Raw genomic sequence first — 17,673 nt, forward strand, 5'->3', positions numbered from 1 at the left:
GGTAGGCTTTCTTTGTAAAATTTGGGAAACTCAGAGGAAAACGTGCTTTCCAAAAGTAAGTTTAAAAGTATAAATTTTTGAAGTACAAGGCCTCCCAAGCAACTGTACTATATGCAAGAATCACCAGGAGATAACAGCCATATTTATGGACGCACTGATACATATTATAACACAGTAATAATATTAATAGTTTTATGAAGAGACAGTAGTTTCTGTTGAAGACAACAGCACCAAATATTAAAATTATGGTTGCTGGGAGACATTTCGTTCATCCCATTTGAACCTGTCTCCGAGAAGAAGCTTAAAATACTTCAGATATATCCCTACTTGGGATATCAAATGAGCTCTTTGAGACTATCAGCTAACCTCTACAGGTTGTCTAAGAAAGAAGCAATGAGACTCTGTCTTTTCCTGACTAGAATAATCCTGCAAACCTAAAAGAAGAAGGGAAGAAACCAGAATGAAGAATGTGAAATTCTAACAAAGTTCGGTAAGGCAGAAAAACTGTGTACATCTTCAAGCATACTGCATATATTATGTAAGATATACATGTAACTAATACCATCAGTTTATTCTTTTATAATAACCCTAGTCTTTTAGCTTTCTTTGAATGTTCTAGTCATACCACTCCTTTAAAGTACTTACTTAAATTTCTCATCTTCCTTTCCATTCTTGAATTAATGTACAGAAAAATCAAACAAGGAAGTACTTTAATTATTGGTCCTGATTTAAAGCTATCTTTCTATGATTTGACTAGGCAACTTAACCAAGTGCTTATTAAATGCATTAGGAAACATTCTGCTAACACAGTTGCATATAATGTTCACAGTCCCACTATTTGTTATGATTTCTCTGCCCAGTGTAGTTTTCATTAAAGTCCACCTTCCGGGTTGGGAAAGGCTGGAGATCCACAGCATTTAAATAATCGACTACTTTACCATTCAAATCTAAATTCTTGATTAGAGCTAAGCTTTTATGTAACTCTGGAATCCATTTATTTATGATTTTTTAAATTTTGTGTACAACTAACTTCCAATAAGGACTAAATGGTAGCTTCTGAGAAAATGCACAAATACAATAGGGCTATTAAAATAATTTAGGTATTAAAGTGACTATAATTAAGCATTAGATCTGATTCTCGGCTTTTTGACAGATAAAACAAGAAGAATAGGTTATAGAATGCTTATTGTCTATTATATTTCAGAGACTGCTACACTGAAAATACTTATTAATTAAATACTTGCTTTTTTCTAAGGTAAGAAAGAATGCTGCCTTTGCCTTCATGCCCAACCAGCCAAGAGATATAATGAAGTGGCTTCACCCTTTAAAAAAAAATGTTAAGGTCAAAAATAAAAATAATTAAGGTATAAGCACCAAGGAATTCTTACTTCAACTATTATGATATTTAAGAATATGACTATAAACTTACCACATAAATTCCACCACACATGAAATTATTATTAACTTGATAATAGCACAGTAAATACAGAAAACATGGTAAAATTTAACTTCACCTGAAATCACTGAATAAGATCATTTCAAAACTAAGACTACAACTTTTTCTCTTGAATGCCAAACTTCTTTTTATGGTAAAATATTTCATTTTTGTTTCACCCCAAATGGAAATAATATAGATTATAATTTTAGAACCTAATACAGAGAATGAATCCCTCAGTGTCAGGAAAAACTTTCAGTATTACATCAAGCTCTGTAGTAAAATGAAATGTATTGCTTTATGGGTCAGAAAATCTAGCTTATAGTTTTAGTTATTCCTTTAAGTAAATGCATGATCTTGAACAAGAGACGTAACCTCATTGTATTTTTCTTTTTCTCTTCACTTGCCCAGCTACTTACTCATAGAGTTTTCATGACAATGTAATGTAACAGGTGTAAAAATGTTAGTCTGAGTAATTATATATATATTATTTAAATTGTCTTTTCCCACTGGCTTCTATTACAATTTCAGAAATGTATTGCTACAAAATAAAACTATATAGAAAAATAAAGTTAAGAAAGCTAAGCATTCTTAAATTTTAAAATTAGTTTATGGAATTCAATAAACTCTTAAAAGTTAAGTTATAGTATTAGGATCTTGACTACATTAAGCAATCTTCAAACCCCACACAAAATTGTTTCAAAATACAAACTTGAATTATATCTATCCTAAGACTGATATAGGGGAATAAATTAAAGAATGAATATTGTAGATTACACAACATCTGCATCTGAACAAAACTAATGGTTTTGTATTTGGTTACTCTGTAGGTATAAACAAGGGTAGGGAGAGAAAAAACAAAACAAGATGGGATACAGCGGGAGACAAACCATAAGAGACTCTTAATCTCACAAAACAAACTGAGGGGTTGCTGGGGGGTGGGAGGTTAGGGATAGGGTGGCTGGGGGATGGACATCGGAGAGGGTATGAGCTATCGTAAGTGCTGTGAAATGTGCAAGCCTGATGATTCACAGACCTGTACCCCTGGGGCAAAAAATATATTATATGTTAATTTAAAAAAATAAAATAAAATAAAAATAAGCCGTTTCATCCTTAAAAAAAAAAAAAGAGTTCAGATTCTAAAATTTAAATGTCAGTGTTCAGATGTCAACTCTGCCAATTACATGTGTATGACTCTGAGCATCTGTAAAATTAAAAGATAACTAATTTTAAAAAGGGGGGGACTTCTTTGTCTAATTTTAATTTTTAAAAAGGGGGGACTTCTTTGTAGGGAACAACAAAAAAAGGCTTCCCCAAAAGGCTAATTCACAGAATTAGAGATTCAAGATGAATGATGAAGGGCATATTAAAACAAATAGCCCATAAAAATAATAACTGGATGGAAACATACAGAAATTTTAACATTCTTTGGAAAACATAATTGTGAATGACTTTTTCCTACTTTTCAGTAATTTTCAAGATTTCTACAATAAACTACCTTAGTAATCAATCAGGATAAATCAGCCTTTATTAATTAGAAAAATAAGCATTGCCCAAAAAAGGAAGAACAGTATATATAGTATAGTTTCTTCTCCATTAAAAAAAGGTTTTATATTCACTGTTTCAATGTCTGAAGGATATATAAGAAAGTATTAATGTTGGGTCTATTTCCCAGAAACAAAAAATGGAAGCACAGCTTTATTTTAGTTAATACTCTTTTGCCCTATTTTAATATTTTACAAGAATGTATTATTTTTATAGTAAAAAGTTAAATACAATGAGCTTTTAAACATGCATATAATAATTTTAACACTTTCAAAGACACTCTACCATAACTACAGAATCAATGTATATTGCTTTTTCCTGTGTTATCCTTGCACCAAAAGCAAGTAGGTAATACATGTTCTCTGCTTTCTTAAGGGAAGCATACCATTCTTGTTAACTTGATAGGATGATTGATTATTCTATCATATATGTGAAAAGAAGTTTTTACTGAGCTTAAGCAATATTGCTTTCCTTTTGCTTCTGTGTTTATCCTCATGGGTTTGTTCTGTTGGTAATGTTTTTTTTAAAAAATAAAGTAAATTTTTATCAGTTCCTTAGCATTTGTTTTAATCAGAAAAGTATTTGTAGGCATTGACTGATCCTTTAAAGAACTTCTTGCCCTTGCTATTCTGCTCATATAAGATAACTATATAAATAAGCTGGAAAAATGTTTTCCTAATCTATATAACTCATTACTACCTCAAAGGTGTAGGTCCTTCAGATTTAGGTTGTAGTCATATTCCAGGCTCAAAATACTTTACTTTTTGACAAGCTCAAACTAAGTGGTCACCTCTAACAAATCAACCATAAGCTAATATATTTTGTACTCAAAGTACTAAAGAATATAATTACATTCACACAAAGATAGTCATTTTCAAAGACGCAGAAAAGGCAACTAGCTATAAGAAAACTCTAGTATTTATACCTAAGAAGACATTAAAATATATAGCCAGGTTCAAAAACTCCAGTAGTGAGGTCCCAGTTTATCAAATAACAGAACATTCAAATTTAAACTGTTTAATATGCTTCCAAAATATCACTCTCATTCAGTTTCCAATGCAGTAAATTTGCCCTGAACTCTTACCTGTAATGTTGCTGTTGAGGGGGAAGTGCCCATGTGATGGTCAGAGCATGAATTTTTCTGATTGGAACAACTAAACAAAAATATTTTCCAGAAAAACAGATATAAGTGTTTCTCCATTAATTTTTCTTATGCTACACGAATTTTTTAAATATATTTCATCCTCCAGTAAACAGGGGAAGGTTAAATACAATGCAATTATTATTTCAAGTTGCCAATTTTCCAATTTGAATAATGTAATTTTTAAAATTTCTTTTCAGTGTGCTTTCATAGGTAGAGAAAATGGATAAAAGAACTATGAAAATATGAAATACTCCTAAGAAGGATCCCTTCTTGCAAGAAAGGATACAGGACTAGGAGCTGGGAGACCCATGGTTGAAATCTAGCCCTACATCTATCTTGCTATATATGTTTATGTAACCTTGAGGAAAATCATTCTCATTTAAATCTTTTTGTATCTGTTTTCTTATCATATGGAAAGGGGATTAGGCTAAAGTAGCTCTATGATTCTTCCCAGTGCTATTACTCCATGATTCTATGAAGAGAAAATACAAAGCCAGAAAGAATACAACAGAAATAAGCTGTGTCTGGGAAGAGTCAGCTTAGATAGAATGGAGTGGGCAGCAGATAAAGGGTGTGACAAAACAGTCATTGATCAAAGAAAGGAAGAGGAGAGAGATTGGCAATGGGGTAAAGTGGGGTAAAGAAGAGGAGGGAATACCTAGGCAATCAGGAAAAAAAGGCGGGGGGGATCTGCCATCATAGAAAGAGCAAAGAAAGAAAGAAGTTGAATTAGGAATATTTCTGCAATATTCACTATGGGCAATTTGTTATGTAAATTATAGCATAACCATGTGGTGGCTCATTGGGAAATTCTTACAAATATAATATTAAATGAAAAAAGTAAGAGACGTGTATATACTTTATCATCTCAACTATGTTAAAATATACCTACAGAAACTCAAAAAAAATTTGCCAAAATGCCTTCTCTAGATGATAAGATTTAAGGGTGATTTTCCAATTTCTTTACACTTTATTTTTATTTTTCTTCATTTAAAAGAATTTGTTTTTATAATTGAGATAAGAGGAAATAATTTTCAAAGCCTTATCCCTCCTCTGTTTTTCTCCTTTTAAAGGTAATAAAGAGCAGAGCATAGATAAAATGAACTTGGAAAGAAACGTCAATCAAAGAAAAAAAGGGAGTAAGGGGAAAACAAGGAGAAAGCATAAAACAGACTGAGTAGCAGCAAGGCAGCAGACCAATCTGTTACTGGTCTGCTGACTGTCACTAACTGGATCGCCTCTCTCCTTCTTACTCTCTTTCCAACCCAGCTGTACTTTCTGTTGTCTTGTCATTTTCAAAGAAAATTGGCAGCCTCAAGTAAGTTTTAGAGAATGCGCTACAGTTATTTCAAACAGTTTTAAACCTTTGGTTCACGAACCTCTATAAAGTTTGTTAAATGCTGGTGTGTCAAATGGATCCGTTAAATGGCCAAAGTTTGGTTTGGGTAACCCACTGAAAATAAAACAAATATATTAAAATTTAATTGGCAAAAGCCTCTATAAGCAGTATCTTTAGGGATGCCTAACTGATAGGTATTTATAATCTATTCTACATACTCCTGGCTAAAAAGCATTCTAGGCATAAGCAAATAGATGGCAACAATGCCACAAAATCCTGAGCTTAACCTAGTCTTCATCTCAGTCCCAGTAACTCAAATATCTCCAAAACTCATGGGAGAGAGAAAAAAATGAAGTGAAAGGGCCTCCCTTCCCAATATTTACTGCCTCTATCAGCCGCATTCAACTTAAATTCTCCTCCCATATAAAGCCATTTCAGAAAGAAAACATACTAGAGGTATTTTTAATTCAACAAGTATAAATGGAATGATTATTAGGTTATCGAGCAGTGTATTAGGCACTTGGTATTTAAAGACATGGACTCTCTTTCTAGGGGCTTCTCATTTGACTGAAGATATTGTTAACTGTCTCTTCTAAAACACTGTCAATATGAATTATTATTAAATACCCAGAAGACTTTTTAACCTGTCCAATTAAGGAACCAAAGTTGTTAGTGATTACTAAGAGAACTTCTAAAAATTGCCTACCAGGGACTGACAGGACCTAATGAATTCCTCTTGTCAACACACCCCTGATTTTTTGTTAAAGGTTCACACATTTCAATCTGCCATTCAACATTTCCATAGCTCATACTCATTTCTTATCCAAACAAAAAAAACAACCCCATAACTTTGGCATGGCTTTCATTATCTTTCCATACCTAAAAAGTACTGCTAAATTATCAATGAAAATTTACATAAAGCCAAGTTAATAATAACCAATCAGTTGTTACTACAAATATTCTAACATTTCCATAGCCAATTTTTCTTACATAAATTTAAAGTAAATTATGTCCTAGAATGAGGAACTGGAAAAAAAATCTAACTTACTCACCTGATGCAAGAAAAAAAAAACCTGACTTCATTTACTGCATGAAAATACAAATACTAGGAGTAGGAAGAAGGACTTAATTGCTTCAGAATTAATTTTCTGATATTCTTTATTACAATACAACAAAGTGTATTTTAAATATCTGTATCATGTTGATGAATTTGAGGTAAACAAAAAGTAGCAGCTTTTCAAACTGGAACCATATATGCAATTTCTAAAAAAAGATAATTTGGATTGAGGCGTCTGGGGGGCTCAGTGGGTTAAAACCTCTGCTTTCAGCTCAGGTTATGATCCCAGGATCCAGGGATCAAGCCCCACGTTGGGCTCTCTGCTCAGCGGGGAGCTTGCTTCCCCCCCTCTCTCTGCCTGCCTCCCTGCCTACATGTGATCTCTGTCAAATAAATAAATAAAATCTTAAAAAAAAAAAAAAAAAAGATAATTTGGATCAACTACATGAAATAGACTTTTTAGTTAATATGGAAAGTCAATCATCACCTACAAGATTATTTCTTTTATAGAGGAGAGTACTGCAAGTCCCAAACAACTTAAGTTTCCTTAAGAAGCAAACTTTGAGAACACAATTTGTTCTCAGGGATATAAATATATACATACTCCACCTCACAATATAATACTTGCTTTTATATCAGTTTCAAACACTCTACACAGTAACAGAAAAACTCTAAATGTAAAAGGAGCCATAAAATCTTCAGAATTACTGCTTACTGCAAGTTTACAAGCTTATAAATTTTGAACTACAGAAATTACAGAAACTTGGATTCTCATCTCAGTTTTCCCACTCAAAGTCTCTGTGATCTTGCTAAAACCATTTTAGGTCTTAATTTAATCACCTTAAAAAAAAATAATACCCCTTCCCCCACAAAAAAAAAAAAAAAAAAAAAAGAACCTCTGGGACTCACACAAGAAGATGCCTCTTTAACTCTAAAAGTATATGGTTTATGAAAATGAATGTCTTACTTGTTTGGTATCTGAGAGAAGATTTCAGTCACCCATTTTTCCAAAGTATCCAGTGTTTCTTGTGGGGAGAGCAGGAAGGAGACAGGAAAATGCAATATTGTTATTTAAGGTAGAAATGCACTTAGATATCTCACCCATCTTTAGAAATGCACTTAGATATCTCACCCATCTTTAGGTATAAAACAAAGGGATATTTTGATTTGGGCTTTACTTGCCACTTCTTAACCAGAATGAGTAACAACAACAACAACAAAATAACAACAATTAAGAAAACCTTAAGACACGTATAATTTTATTAGACTCCTGTATTTCTAGTTGATAAAGTTAGAAAAAAGTACACAAGTAAAAAAAAAAGAAGAAGAAGAAGAAAAGAAAGTTTTCGCTTATCATTAAGCAGTGTAGAGGGGCAAGAGATAAGAATATACTAATCATCCTCCTACTCCATTCTAAACTCACTTCCTCAAGGAACATTTCTCCCAATTAACCCATACCGTACTGATTTTTCTTTCTCAGGATCTCATTAGTACTTTTACACTCCATTTATTTTACATTAATTTATACTTGCTGAGGTTTCAATCTGTAAGTCTTCCTCTTAGGTTTCATATGATTTCTATCTTCTTTTGATTCTGATATATACAAAATTTTTTTGAAATTTCTAATAAAGCAGATCTAAGTGGGAAAAGAAACCTTTTACCTGTACCTCACTGACTCATTACTATCAATGAATAGTATGTTAGTTCCACCAGACACAAGTTTCACTAATTTTCAAAAGGTGCCCAGTAAAAAAACAAGATACAAATTAAACTAATCAAGCTGTGAATTTACTCTATACCACTTATATAGATATTTAACTCTTATTTTATGCACTTGCAAACATTATTTTATAAATCATATAATATACATATATATATATTTTTAAACCCAATATCGGGCTTGAACTCACTACCCTGAGATCAAGGTCTGAGCTGAAATAAAAATTCTGATGCTTAACCAACTGAGCTACCTAGGCACCCGTAGATATTTAACTCTTAAATGTAATAATAAATGCTAAAGGTTAAAAACAATTGAATTTGAATTGTACCAGGTTTTCTTATCAAACATCTAGGACTTATTTTAGAAATTTGCAACAAGCATTCATACACTCTTATATTTGGGGGCACCTGGGTGGCTCAGTAGGTTAAAGCCTCTGCCTTCAGCTCAGGTCATGATCCCAGGGTCCTGGGATTGAGCCCTGCATCGGGCTCTCTGCTCAGCAGGGAGCCTGTTTCCCCCCTCTCTCTCTGCCTGCCTCTCTGCCTTCTTGCGATCTCTGGCTGTCAAATAAATAAATACTCATATTTGTCATCACAAGAGAATGCAAAGGAAATAATACAGTTGAAGAAAAATGCACATTTGTGACAGACTTGACAACAGTAATTAAAAATTGAAATATTATACTGAACATGGAACTGCCTATTTTAACAAATGCTGTAAAAGGAATCTAGATGCACATCTGCAGTCTGAACAAAACAATCTACAATTCTGTAACCAAAGCTTTATATTCAAGTCAACTTAGTGGACAAATTTTAATCCTAAATGCAAAAATGTTTTTTCTACTTAAGAGCCAAGTCAGCTTTAATTTAAATTTTGACATGAGAGAACAAATTTTTATAAAAACAAAGAGTCATATCAGGTGAGAAGTTTACTTTTTCAAAAATAAATGTGCAAACTGTAAGACATGTCAAAAAGGAATATTTTGACAACTGAACTAAAGAGGCTGAAATATAAGGAAAACAAAAGAAAGCTACCATTTATTTAATGAGAAAAAGTTAACACACGTTACTGAAGATAATGATAAAAGAAGAAAAAGAAAAGAAATACTGACCCAGTTCTTTACATTTAAGATACTTTTGCTATCATTACTATGATGGATTTCAATTAATCATGCCACTGGACCCTATGTAAAGATGAAAAGACAGACATCTTGCCCTGTCAGAGTTTATGATCAATACAGATTAAATGCAAAACCAAAGATAATAGAGACAGCATCTGAATGTGCCTTAAAAGACCAATTCATGACCTATTAGTACATTAGTATACTCACAAACTCACAGACTAGCCTAGAAATATGACCTATGTCTCTAAAATTAAAAAAAAAAAAACAGTTGCCTGAGAATCAGATAGTTTTGTGCTTCCTCAAAGCTATTCCACTTGCTATGTGACTTTTCCAAATCCTGATTTCAAGTCATACTAGAATCAAGCACTAAAGTAATTAATAGTACACTGCAAAACTGATCAAGGCAAACAAAGCCTAAGAAAGCACTACTTCAAAGTAATTCTAAGGGTCATTACATAATACACTACCTTTGGATTGAACCACTAAAGTCATGTAATGAGCAGAATAGTAACGCATCCAGAATTCTTTCAGTCTAGCATGCGTATCAATATTATTCCTTTTTGGTTCATGTTTGAGTGTCTCAGCATTTCCTGTAAAAAATGATGAAAAAGATCACAGAAATGATAGTTTTATTTTGAACTATACTGAAATTTAAAATTTTTTTTAAAGTTTACTTTGTCAAAAGTCTCTACACCAAAAATGCATACTCTGCTAATAATGTACAAGTAATGAAATAACCTAAGTGACTCAAGAATATAGAACTAGTATATAATAATAACAATAATATCAATATAGGACAAAAATTCACAAAAACAATTGTGATGTGTATTTTAACACATAAGGAATTAATATCCATTTGGCAATACCTTAACAACAACTGCCATAAGCTTTCTCTCTTAATAAGTCGTCTAGTATTCAATTCAGGTTTTATCTCTGAATTATTCTATATAATCCTTAAAAATAAACCATATAAATCAAGGTTGTCATATAAAATGTATGTAACTGTACAAAACATCCTTTGAATGAAGTTTTATTTATTTCCCATTTTTTAAATTTAAATTCAATTAATTAACATATAATGTATTATTGGTTTCAGAGATAGAGGTCAGTGATACAGTCTTATATAATACCCAATGCTCATTACATCACATACCCTCTTTTAACGTCCATCACCCAGTTACACCATCTCCCCACTTCCCTCTCCTCTAGCAGCTCTCAGTTTGTTTCCTATGATTAAGAGTCTCTTTTGGTTTATCCCTCTCTCTGATTTCATCTTGCTTTATTTTTTCTTCTCTTCCCCTATGATCCTCTGTTTTGTTTCTTAAATTCCACATTATCAGTGAGATCATATGATATTATGTTTCTCTGATTGACTCATTTTGCTTAGCATAACACCCTCCAGTTCTATCCATGTCATTGAAAATGTCAAGATTTCATTTTTTTTAATGGCTGAGTACTACTTAGATCAACTCATCCCAGATTCTACACTATGGCAAGAGAGTTAACATTAGGTTGTAACTGAACTCTAACACTTAAGAAAAAGCCATTATGGAAAAACAGACACCATTTAAACAGCTTACTGATTAAACAAAATTTGGTCACTGCTCAAAAACTATTAGAGAAATCATTGCTGAATCTCTGTTGATAAATGGAAATGTCAGGCTGGGGTAGAGCACAGACTTTATAATTATATAAACAGAGGTTCAAATCTCACATCCACCACTGTGTGATTTAAGCAAATTAAATAACTTCTCTGAGCCTGTTTCTTTATCTTTAAATGGAGATAATGGTACCCAGCTCATAACATTGTTATGATGGTCAAATGAGGTAATTCATGTAGAATTAACAGAGTATCTGATACTCAAAAAGCATTCACAAAATGTTAGGTGCTATTCTTGATATATCCAATGTTAGAGAACCAAATACGTGCTTGAAAAGCTGCTGACTTATCCTAAAAGGTAAAAGGTACCTAGCTACTCTGCTTTCATATTCTTCCATTCTTTATTAACTTTTCATATTTTCAATTTTCCTCAATTAGAAAACATGAAATAAGATTAAATATTTAGCATCTTACCCCAAAAAAATTTCCCCATAGGATGTCCAGGTCTCGCAAGGCTTCCAAACAACATTTCCTTTCTGTTTGCATCAGAAGGTCTTGCAAGTTGATATTCTGTCAGATTTAAAGAAACACTTTTAATAAAATGAAATTCAGTATTTGCTTTATTAATGGAAATTCAAGAACCAAACTGCACAGAACTGAAAGTAAGGAAGTGACAAAAATTAATTTTATGAATTTCATGTTATAAAAGACCGAAATGGGGAACTCAATGACATAGGCCAGGCTCTATGACTTAACATTCTGTAACTGTAGGCAGTTAATGCAACTTCTTTCTAGAGGTTTTCCCTTATTTTCAAATGAAACAAAATAGTTAACGACCTGAAGTTTTAATTCTAGGTTGCTATGTCCCAGATTTTACTGATAAAGTGCTAATGAGATGTTAAACTCCTTATTACCAGAGAACTTTGTTGTATATGTTCTTGAAATTTCCTCCAAAACCAGCTATGTCAGTAAGAAAGTATTAATGGTTAAGAATAATCATTTTGGGGGCGCCTGGGTGGCTCAGTGGGTTAAGCCGCTGCCTTCAGCTCGGGTCATGATCTCAGGGTCCTGGGATCGAGTCCCGCATCGGGCTCTCTGCTCGGCAGGGAGCCTGCTTCCTCCTCTCTCTCTCTGCCTGCCTCTCTGCCTACTTGTGATCTTTCTCTGTCAAATAAATAAATAAAATCTTTAAAAAAAAAAAAAAAGAATAATCATTTTGAAGTCAGAAATATCTTCCAACTTCTGCCATATACTAAGCTGTACAACCTTGAGGATATTCTCTAACTTCCCTGATTCTATTTCTGCATCTATAAAATGGAGTTATTTTTACTTATTTCATAGGATTTTTATAAGGATTAAAAAAAATAAGATATATTCCTTCAACAATTATTTACTGAACATCTACTATGAGGCAGGTACTACTGAACCAGTTGCTAGAGGCAGAAATGTGAAAAAAAAGGGGGGGGGGCGGGGGTAGACCCAAGCCCTGCCCTCAAGGAGTTTACATTCTAGTAGGGGAGATAAACAATGAATAAACCACAAACAGTGGTGGGTGCTATAAGAAAACTAAATCTGTGTAAGAGAATAGAGTGTGACAACAGGGTGGTCATAAAAGGCCTGAGTAAGTGACAAGTGAGCAAAATCCAAATAAAGTGAGGATGACATCATAGAAGTTCTGGGGGAAGTTTTCTAGGTATGGAAATTATAAACTCAAAGGCTTTAAGACAAGAAATACCTCACTGAGCCATAGCCAGGGACACAAACGGTAACTGGAAGATGGAAAAGGCCAGGAAACAGCTTCTCTCTTACAGCCTCCAAAAGAAATGCAGCTAAGAAGGAAGTAATTTAGATTTCTGACCTCCAACGTTTAAGAAAATAAATCTGTGATATTTTGAGCACTCAAGTTTCTGATAATCTGTTTTAGTGGCAACAGAAAGATAACAGACATGTAAACATATCCACAAAAGTGATACATCCACAACAACTGATAAAAATAGAGTACAAATATCTGAACACTTTAGAGAACACATTCCACTACTTGATTAGATTTAAAAAGGCTTTGGCCATATTTTCAACTCAATCACTAAGACACATTGTGTAGGAAATTATACACATTTATGTGAGTATGAACTATCACTAAAATAAAAAGCTAATCATTAAGAACAATTTTTTTTCTCTACCATCTTCTTTTAGCAATAAGCTAATCCCATTTTAAAACCTACCCTGTGGACATTGACATGAGTTTCTGTTATCAAATGTATTCAAGAAAACTGTAGAACATTGAACATACCTATCTGCAATGTATAAACAAATGCTTTTAAATATAAGCACCTAACCATTCCTTTGAAAGATTAGAACAAAAATAGATTGTCAATGCAGGGCACAGTGATAGAGTAATGAAGTTAGAACTACGTATAAATTAAAAACCCAGGAAAGACTCTTTTTTTATAAGCAGATGAAAAGGAATAAAAAAGGAAAATGAGAAGATGAATCTGCCAGGAAAACTGAACCTCCCTTCAACTTCTCTAACAAAGAATGGACCATCCAGGCAAGCAGGCAACTAAAAACATGTAACTGATATAAGAATGATAGAAGAAAGATTATCACAACTGAATAGAAGAAAGTAACATCAGATTACTGAACTTTTGAAACTGGTTAATGAATTGTAATTCATGTAATGAATGGTAATCTTACAATTTAAGAGCTCTTCCATCTCCCCCATCTTAAGTAAACCCTTCACATTTGGGAGGCTAAGTGCCTAATCACATATACTGAGCTCTTTGTATCAGGTCACAAATTGAACTAGGTCTCCTCTCATCAAAAACAAATGAGCAGAGCAAAACAAAAACAACAAAGCTTTTAGCTTAAGTTCATTTTAAACCAAAACTACTTATTACATGTGTGTATCCACATGTCATATATCACATATCTATTTCTATATAATATTTCAAAATATAATAAAATATATTTTGACTTAAACTTGTAAAATTGAATTACAGGTTTAATTTCATAAATACCAACACTTCAACCCAATGTAGAAACTGTATAAGGAAAAACATACTTCAAAGTATTTAAGACAGAAAACAGTTCCTAGGTCCCAAAAAGTAGAAAAGTCTTTTAGAGTTTTCCTTGGTTATTTTGGTTTGTTATCCACTCAACAAATACTTATCTGGATCTGTGATAAAAGAGACATTTGTCGTAGGTAAATAACAAAAATGAAGAAAATAAATTCTTGATTATAAGAAGATAGGAAAGCTTGGAGGAATATAACTCCACCCTCTTCTACAAATAAGTTGAGGGCCATAGTCAGTTAAACTTTTAGAAGTAAAACACAAAATCTGCTGACTTCCAGCAGATGGCTTTCTAACCATCTATAGTTTACTCAGCTTAATGAATGCAGTAAGCCAGTATTACAACTCAACACTGAATCAAGCCAAAGAGGAAAATGCCACAAAAGGAGAAAACAAGTGCAAAAACCTGCCTCTTGAGTTCTTGCAAGCCAAGCCTAACCTGTATGAACTGAAAGTGCTCCCAAGTTTAGTATTACATGTTTTCAGTGCTAAAATAAAGCATGCAGGGTTATTCTATGGTGGTGCTATTTATTGGTACTCTGTAATTAAGGGATATTTATAGCACAGCTCTATAATGAAGCCTCACCCTATATAAGTACAGTTTTCCTTATGGTCTTCATTCTTTACATACTAAAGACAAGAAAAACTGTCAAAAAACAAAATTAAATGCATTTCCTATTCAAGGATTTAGCTTCTTCATCCATAAATATATCACAATTGTTTTCAGAACTACCAAAATTTAAACTACAAAGCACTGACACATAGAGGTAATAAAAGGTAAGCTGTTTAAACATCAGTACTTAAAGTCTCAGAAAAAAAGTCTCTTCATGCAAAAGGAGTTTTGTGAGCTTTTAAAGTTTCAACACACAGCATTAGCTTTAAGGATTAGGCTACCATCCTGCAAAAGATTAGTCACTATGGTAAAACCCTCAAAAAACAAAGATTGAAAAACAATAATCTATCATTCTTTTTTTCAAATCTACACTGAATTAAGACATTTAATGGTTTAGGAATAAATGATACATTTATTTCATTTCAGCCCTTTATGATATAAAGATAAAATGGTCTAGTGATAAAGAATCATGTATGTGTTAAATACCTAGTTCAATGCAAGAAATAATCATAAAACGTAAAGCACTTATCTTACCACTATCAACAGCTTCAACCTCACGGTCAATTGCATCTCTTATCATTAGTGGATGAATGAAGAACTGAGCCCATCTGAAAAACAAAACAAGCCCTGGCATTTCTGTTTCTGTTCAGAGAAATCTTTTAATCGGTCAACATCTATTTTTTTATTAAGAAATCTACTAAGTTGGTGGCGCCTGGGTAGCTCTGCTAGTTAAGCCTCCAACTCTTGATTTCAGTTCAGGTCATGATCTCAGGGTTGTGAAGTAAAGCCCCACATCAGGCTCCACACTCAGTGCAAAGTCTAAGATTCTCTCTCCCTCTCCCCTCTGTCCTCCCCTGGCTTGTGGGCACATACGTTCTCTCTCAACAAATAAACAGTCTTTTAAAAAAAAAAAGAAGAAGTTTATAAGGTTGGAAAATTAGTTCATAATCATGCATATGTAAAATCTAAATAATATTCTGCATTTCCATAAAGTCTACAAACTACCTTTTTTTCATGGTAACACTCATACAGAAAAGTACATAAAACATGAACACAGACTAACACATAACTATAATGTAAACACCTGAGTGACTAGCCCATAAGTCAAAAAACAGACCAGTGTCATAATTCTAAAAGCACCTAGCGTCTAGCTTATCCCTCAGTGTAAATATCTTAAATGTCATGATAATCACTTCTTTGCATTTCTTTATAGTTTTATCACTCATATATACATTACTAGACCAGTGTTTCTTGCCTTTCTTTTTCCCCATTATCAACCTTAGGTAGCCTTTTCAGATTTCCCTCAATCACTCTCCTTGAACTTTTAATATCAGATATACTGTTTATCTGTATATGTATCTGTGATTTTTTTAATACACATATTAAAAAAATAGGTATATAATAGGTATATAAAGCCTACTCTTTTATTCAATGCAGGGTTAGAAATGATTAAATTTTTTAAGTTAAAAATTAAAATTTTAAAGGCTATCAATATTTCACTTGGCTTGGGACGCCTGAGTGGCTCAGTTGGTTAAGCAGCTGCCTTCGGCTCAGGTCATGATCCCAGCGCCCTGGAATCGAGTCCCACATCGGGCTCCTTGCTCGGCAGGGAGCCTGTTTCTCCCTCTGCCTCTGCCTGCCATTCTGTCTGCCTGTGCTTGCTCTCTCCCCCTCTCTCTCTCTGATAAATAAATAAAATCTTAAAAAAAAAAAATTTCACTTGGCTTTATAACTGTTATTTGCTTTTTAACGTAATTTATTTACATAAATTGTGATGCATCAAATTACATATATTTACATTTATATAAGAATAACAATGTAAAAAAAATTTTAAATTAACATCCACTTTTCCAGCAAATAAAACTGAAAAAGTTAATTTTCTACAATTCTTAGTAAACTTTTCCCTTTTGCTTGGTTCAAAAAAGAAACTTTTAATTAGCTACTAAATACTAAGATAATTGACATTTTCTTCTTTTCAGTACTGGTATAACTAATGGGTTGATAACTTCTGTTCAATTAAATAATAAAACAGCATGTTTCTATCTAATTCTTAACGCCAAAGTCATACACAAAAGCACAGAGTATCAAACAATCATTCACAAAGCAGCAAACGGAACCAACTGGCATGTGCAGACCACCTCTACTGATGACTTCAAAATCAAGCAATAATTTGAAAGTCCTCCAATCACCTATCCAACACAATTTTGTAGTACTGACATTGCATATGCTTTATATGTCTTTTATGAATTCATATCACTATAAGTGGTGCTCATGAAAACTCAAAAAAAGCTCAAGAAAACTCAAAACAGAGATTAGGTACTAAGTAAAGGTTTTATCAGGTAGCGTTAAGCTTTGGAGGGTGACAAACCATTATAATTCTGACCATTTTTTCACCTCCAAAGAACAATTTTTTGCCACCAACAGGAAAAAGATCATCCCTGCTAAGAATACATGTTCTAGACAAAATCTAGTTTTGTTTCTGACTTTATGTAAATGGAAATACTGTACATATTCTTTACATCTTACTTATTTAATATTCACCCATGATGGTACATGTGGCTGTGGTTCATTTATTTTCACTGCAGAATATTCCACTGCATTAATTTATTCATCTAAGGTACTGCAAATGAACATCTGGTCTAGTTTAAGGTTTGAACTATTACAATCAATGCGGCCATAAATTCTTAGCAAAGTGTATTGGGGCACATTTGCACAAGTTTGTCTAGGTATAAATCCAGGAAAGAACTCCTACATAATAGTGTATGCATGCACATGTTTAATAGCACTAAATAAAACAAAATTTGTATCACCCTCACCTGGTATAGTTGACTTTAGTATTTACTGCAACTTTTAAGAGTATGTATGTTAAATCTCATACTGGCTTTAATTTACATTTTCTCGATTCCTAATGAGACTGAATACCATTTCATATATCTATTAATCATTTCAGGGGCACCCAGGTGGCTCAGTTGTTAAGCATCTGACTTTAGCTCGGGTCATGAGCCCAGAGTCCTGGAATTGAGTGC

The 17,673-nt window shown here is 33.0% G+C and overlaps 1 protein-coding gene across 2 annotated transcripts in view; it reads right to left on the minus strand.

Moving 5' to 3' along the window:
- The window catches only part of NRDC (nardilysin convertase), a 115,645-nt gene that overhangs the window by 21,322 nt on the left and 76,650 nt on the right, over positions 1-17,673 (minus strand). For both annotated transcript variants that reach the window (XM_044238215.1, XM_044238214.1), the window contains 7 exons: positions 15,182-15,255; positions 11,438-11,533; positions 9,831-9,953; positions 7,488-7,545; positions 5,504-5,577; positions 4,065-4,134; positions 1,245-1,322 (listed from right to left, as the gene is read on the minus strand). In XM_044238215.1, the coding sequence (XP_044094150.1) occupies positions 1,245-1,322; positions 4,065-4,134; positions 5,504-5,577; positions 7,488-7,545; positions 9,831-9,953; positions 11,438-11,533; positions 15,182-15,255 (573 nt within the window). The remainder of the gene's footprint in view (positions 1-1,244; positions 1,323-4,064; positions 4,135-5,503; positions 5,578-7,487; positions 7,546-9,830; positions 9,954-11,437; positions 11,534-15,181; positions 15,256-17,673) is intronic.

Source organism: Neovison vison, chromosome 2, assembly GCF_020171115.1.
Source record: "Neovison vison isolate M4711 chromosome 2, ASM_NN_V1, whole genome shotgun sequence".
NCBI lineage: Eukaryota > Metazoa > Chordata > Mammalia > Carnivora > Mustelidae > Neogale > Neogale vison.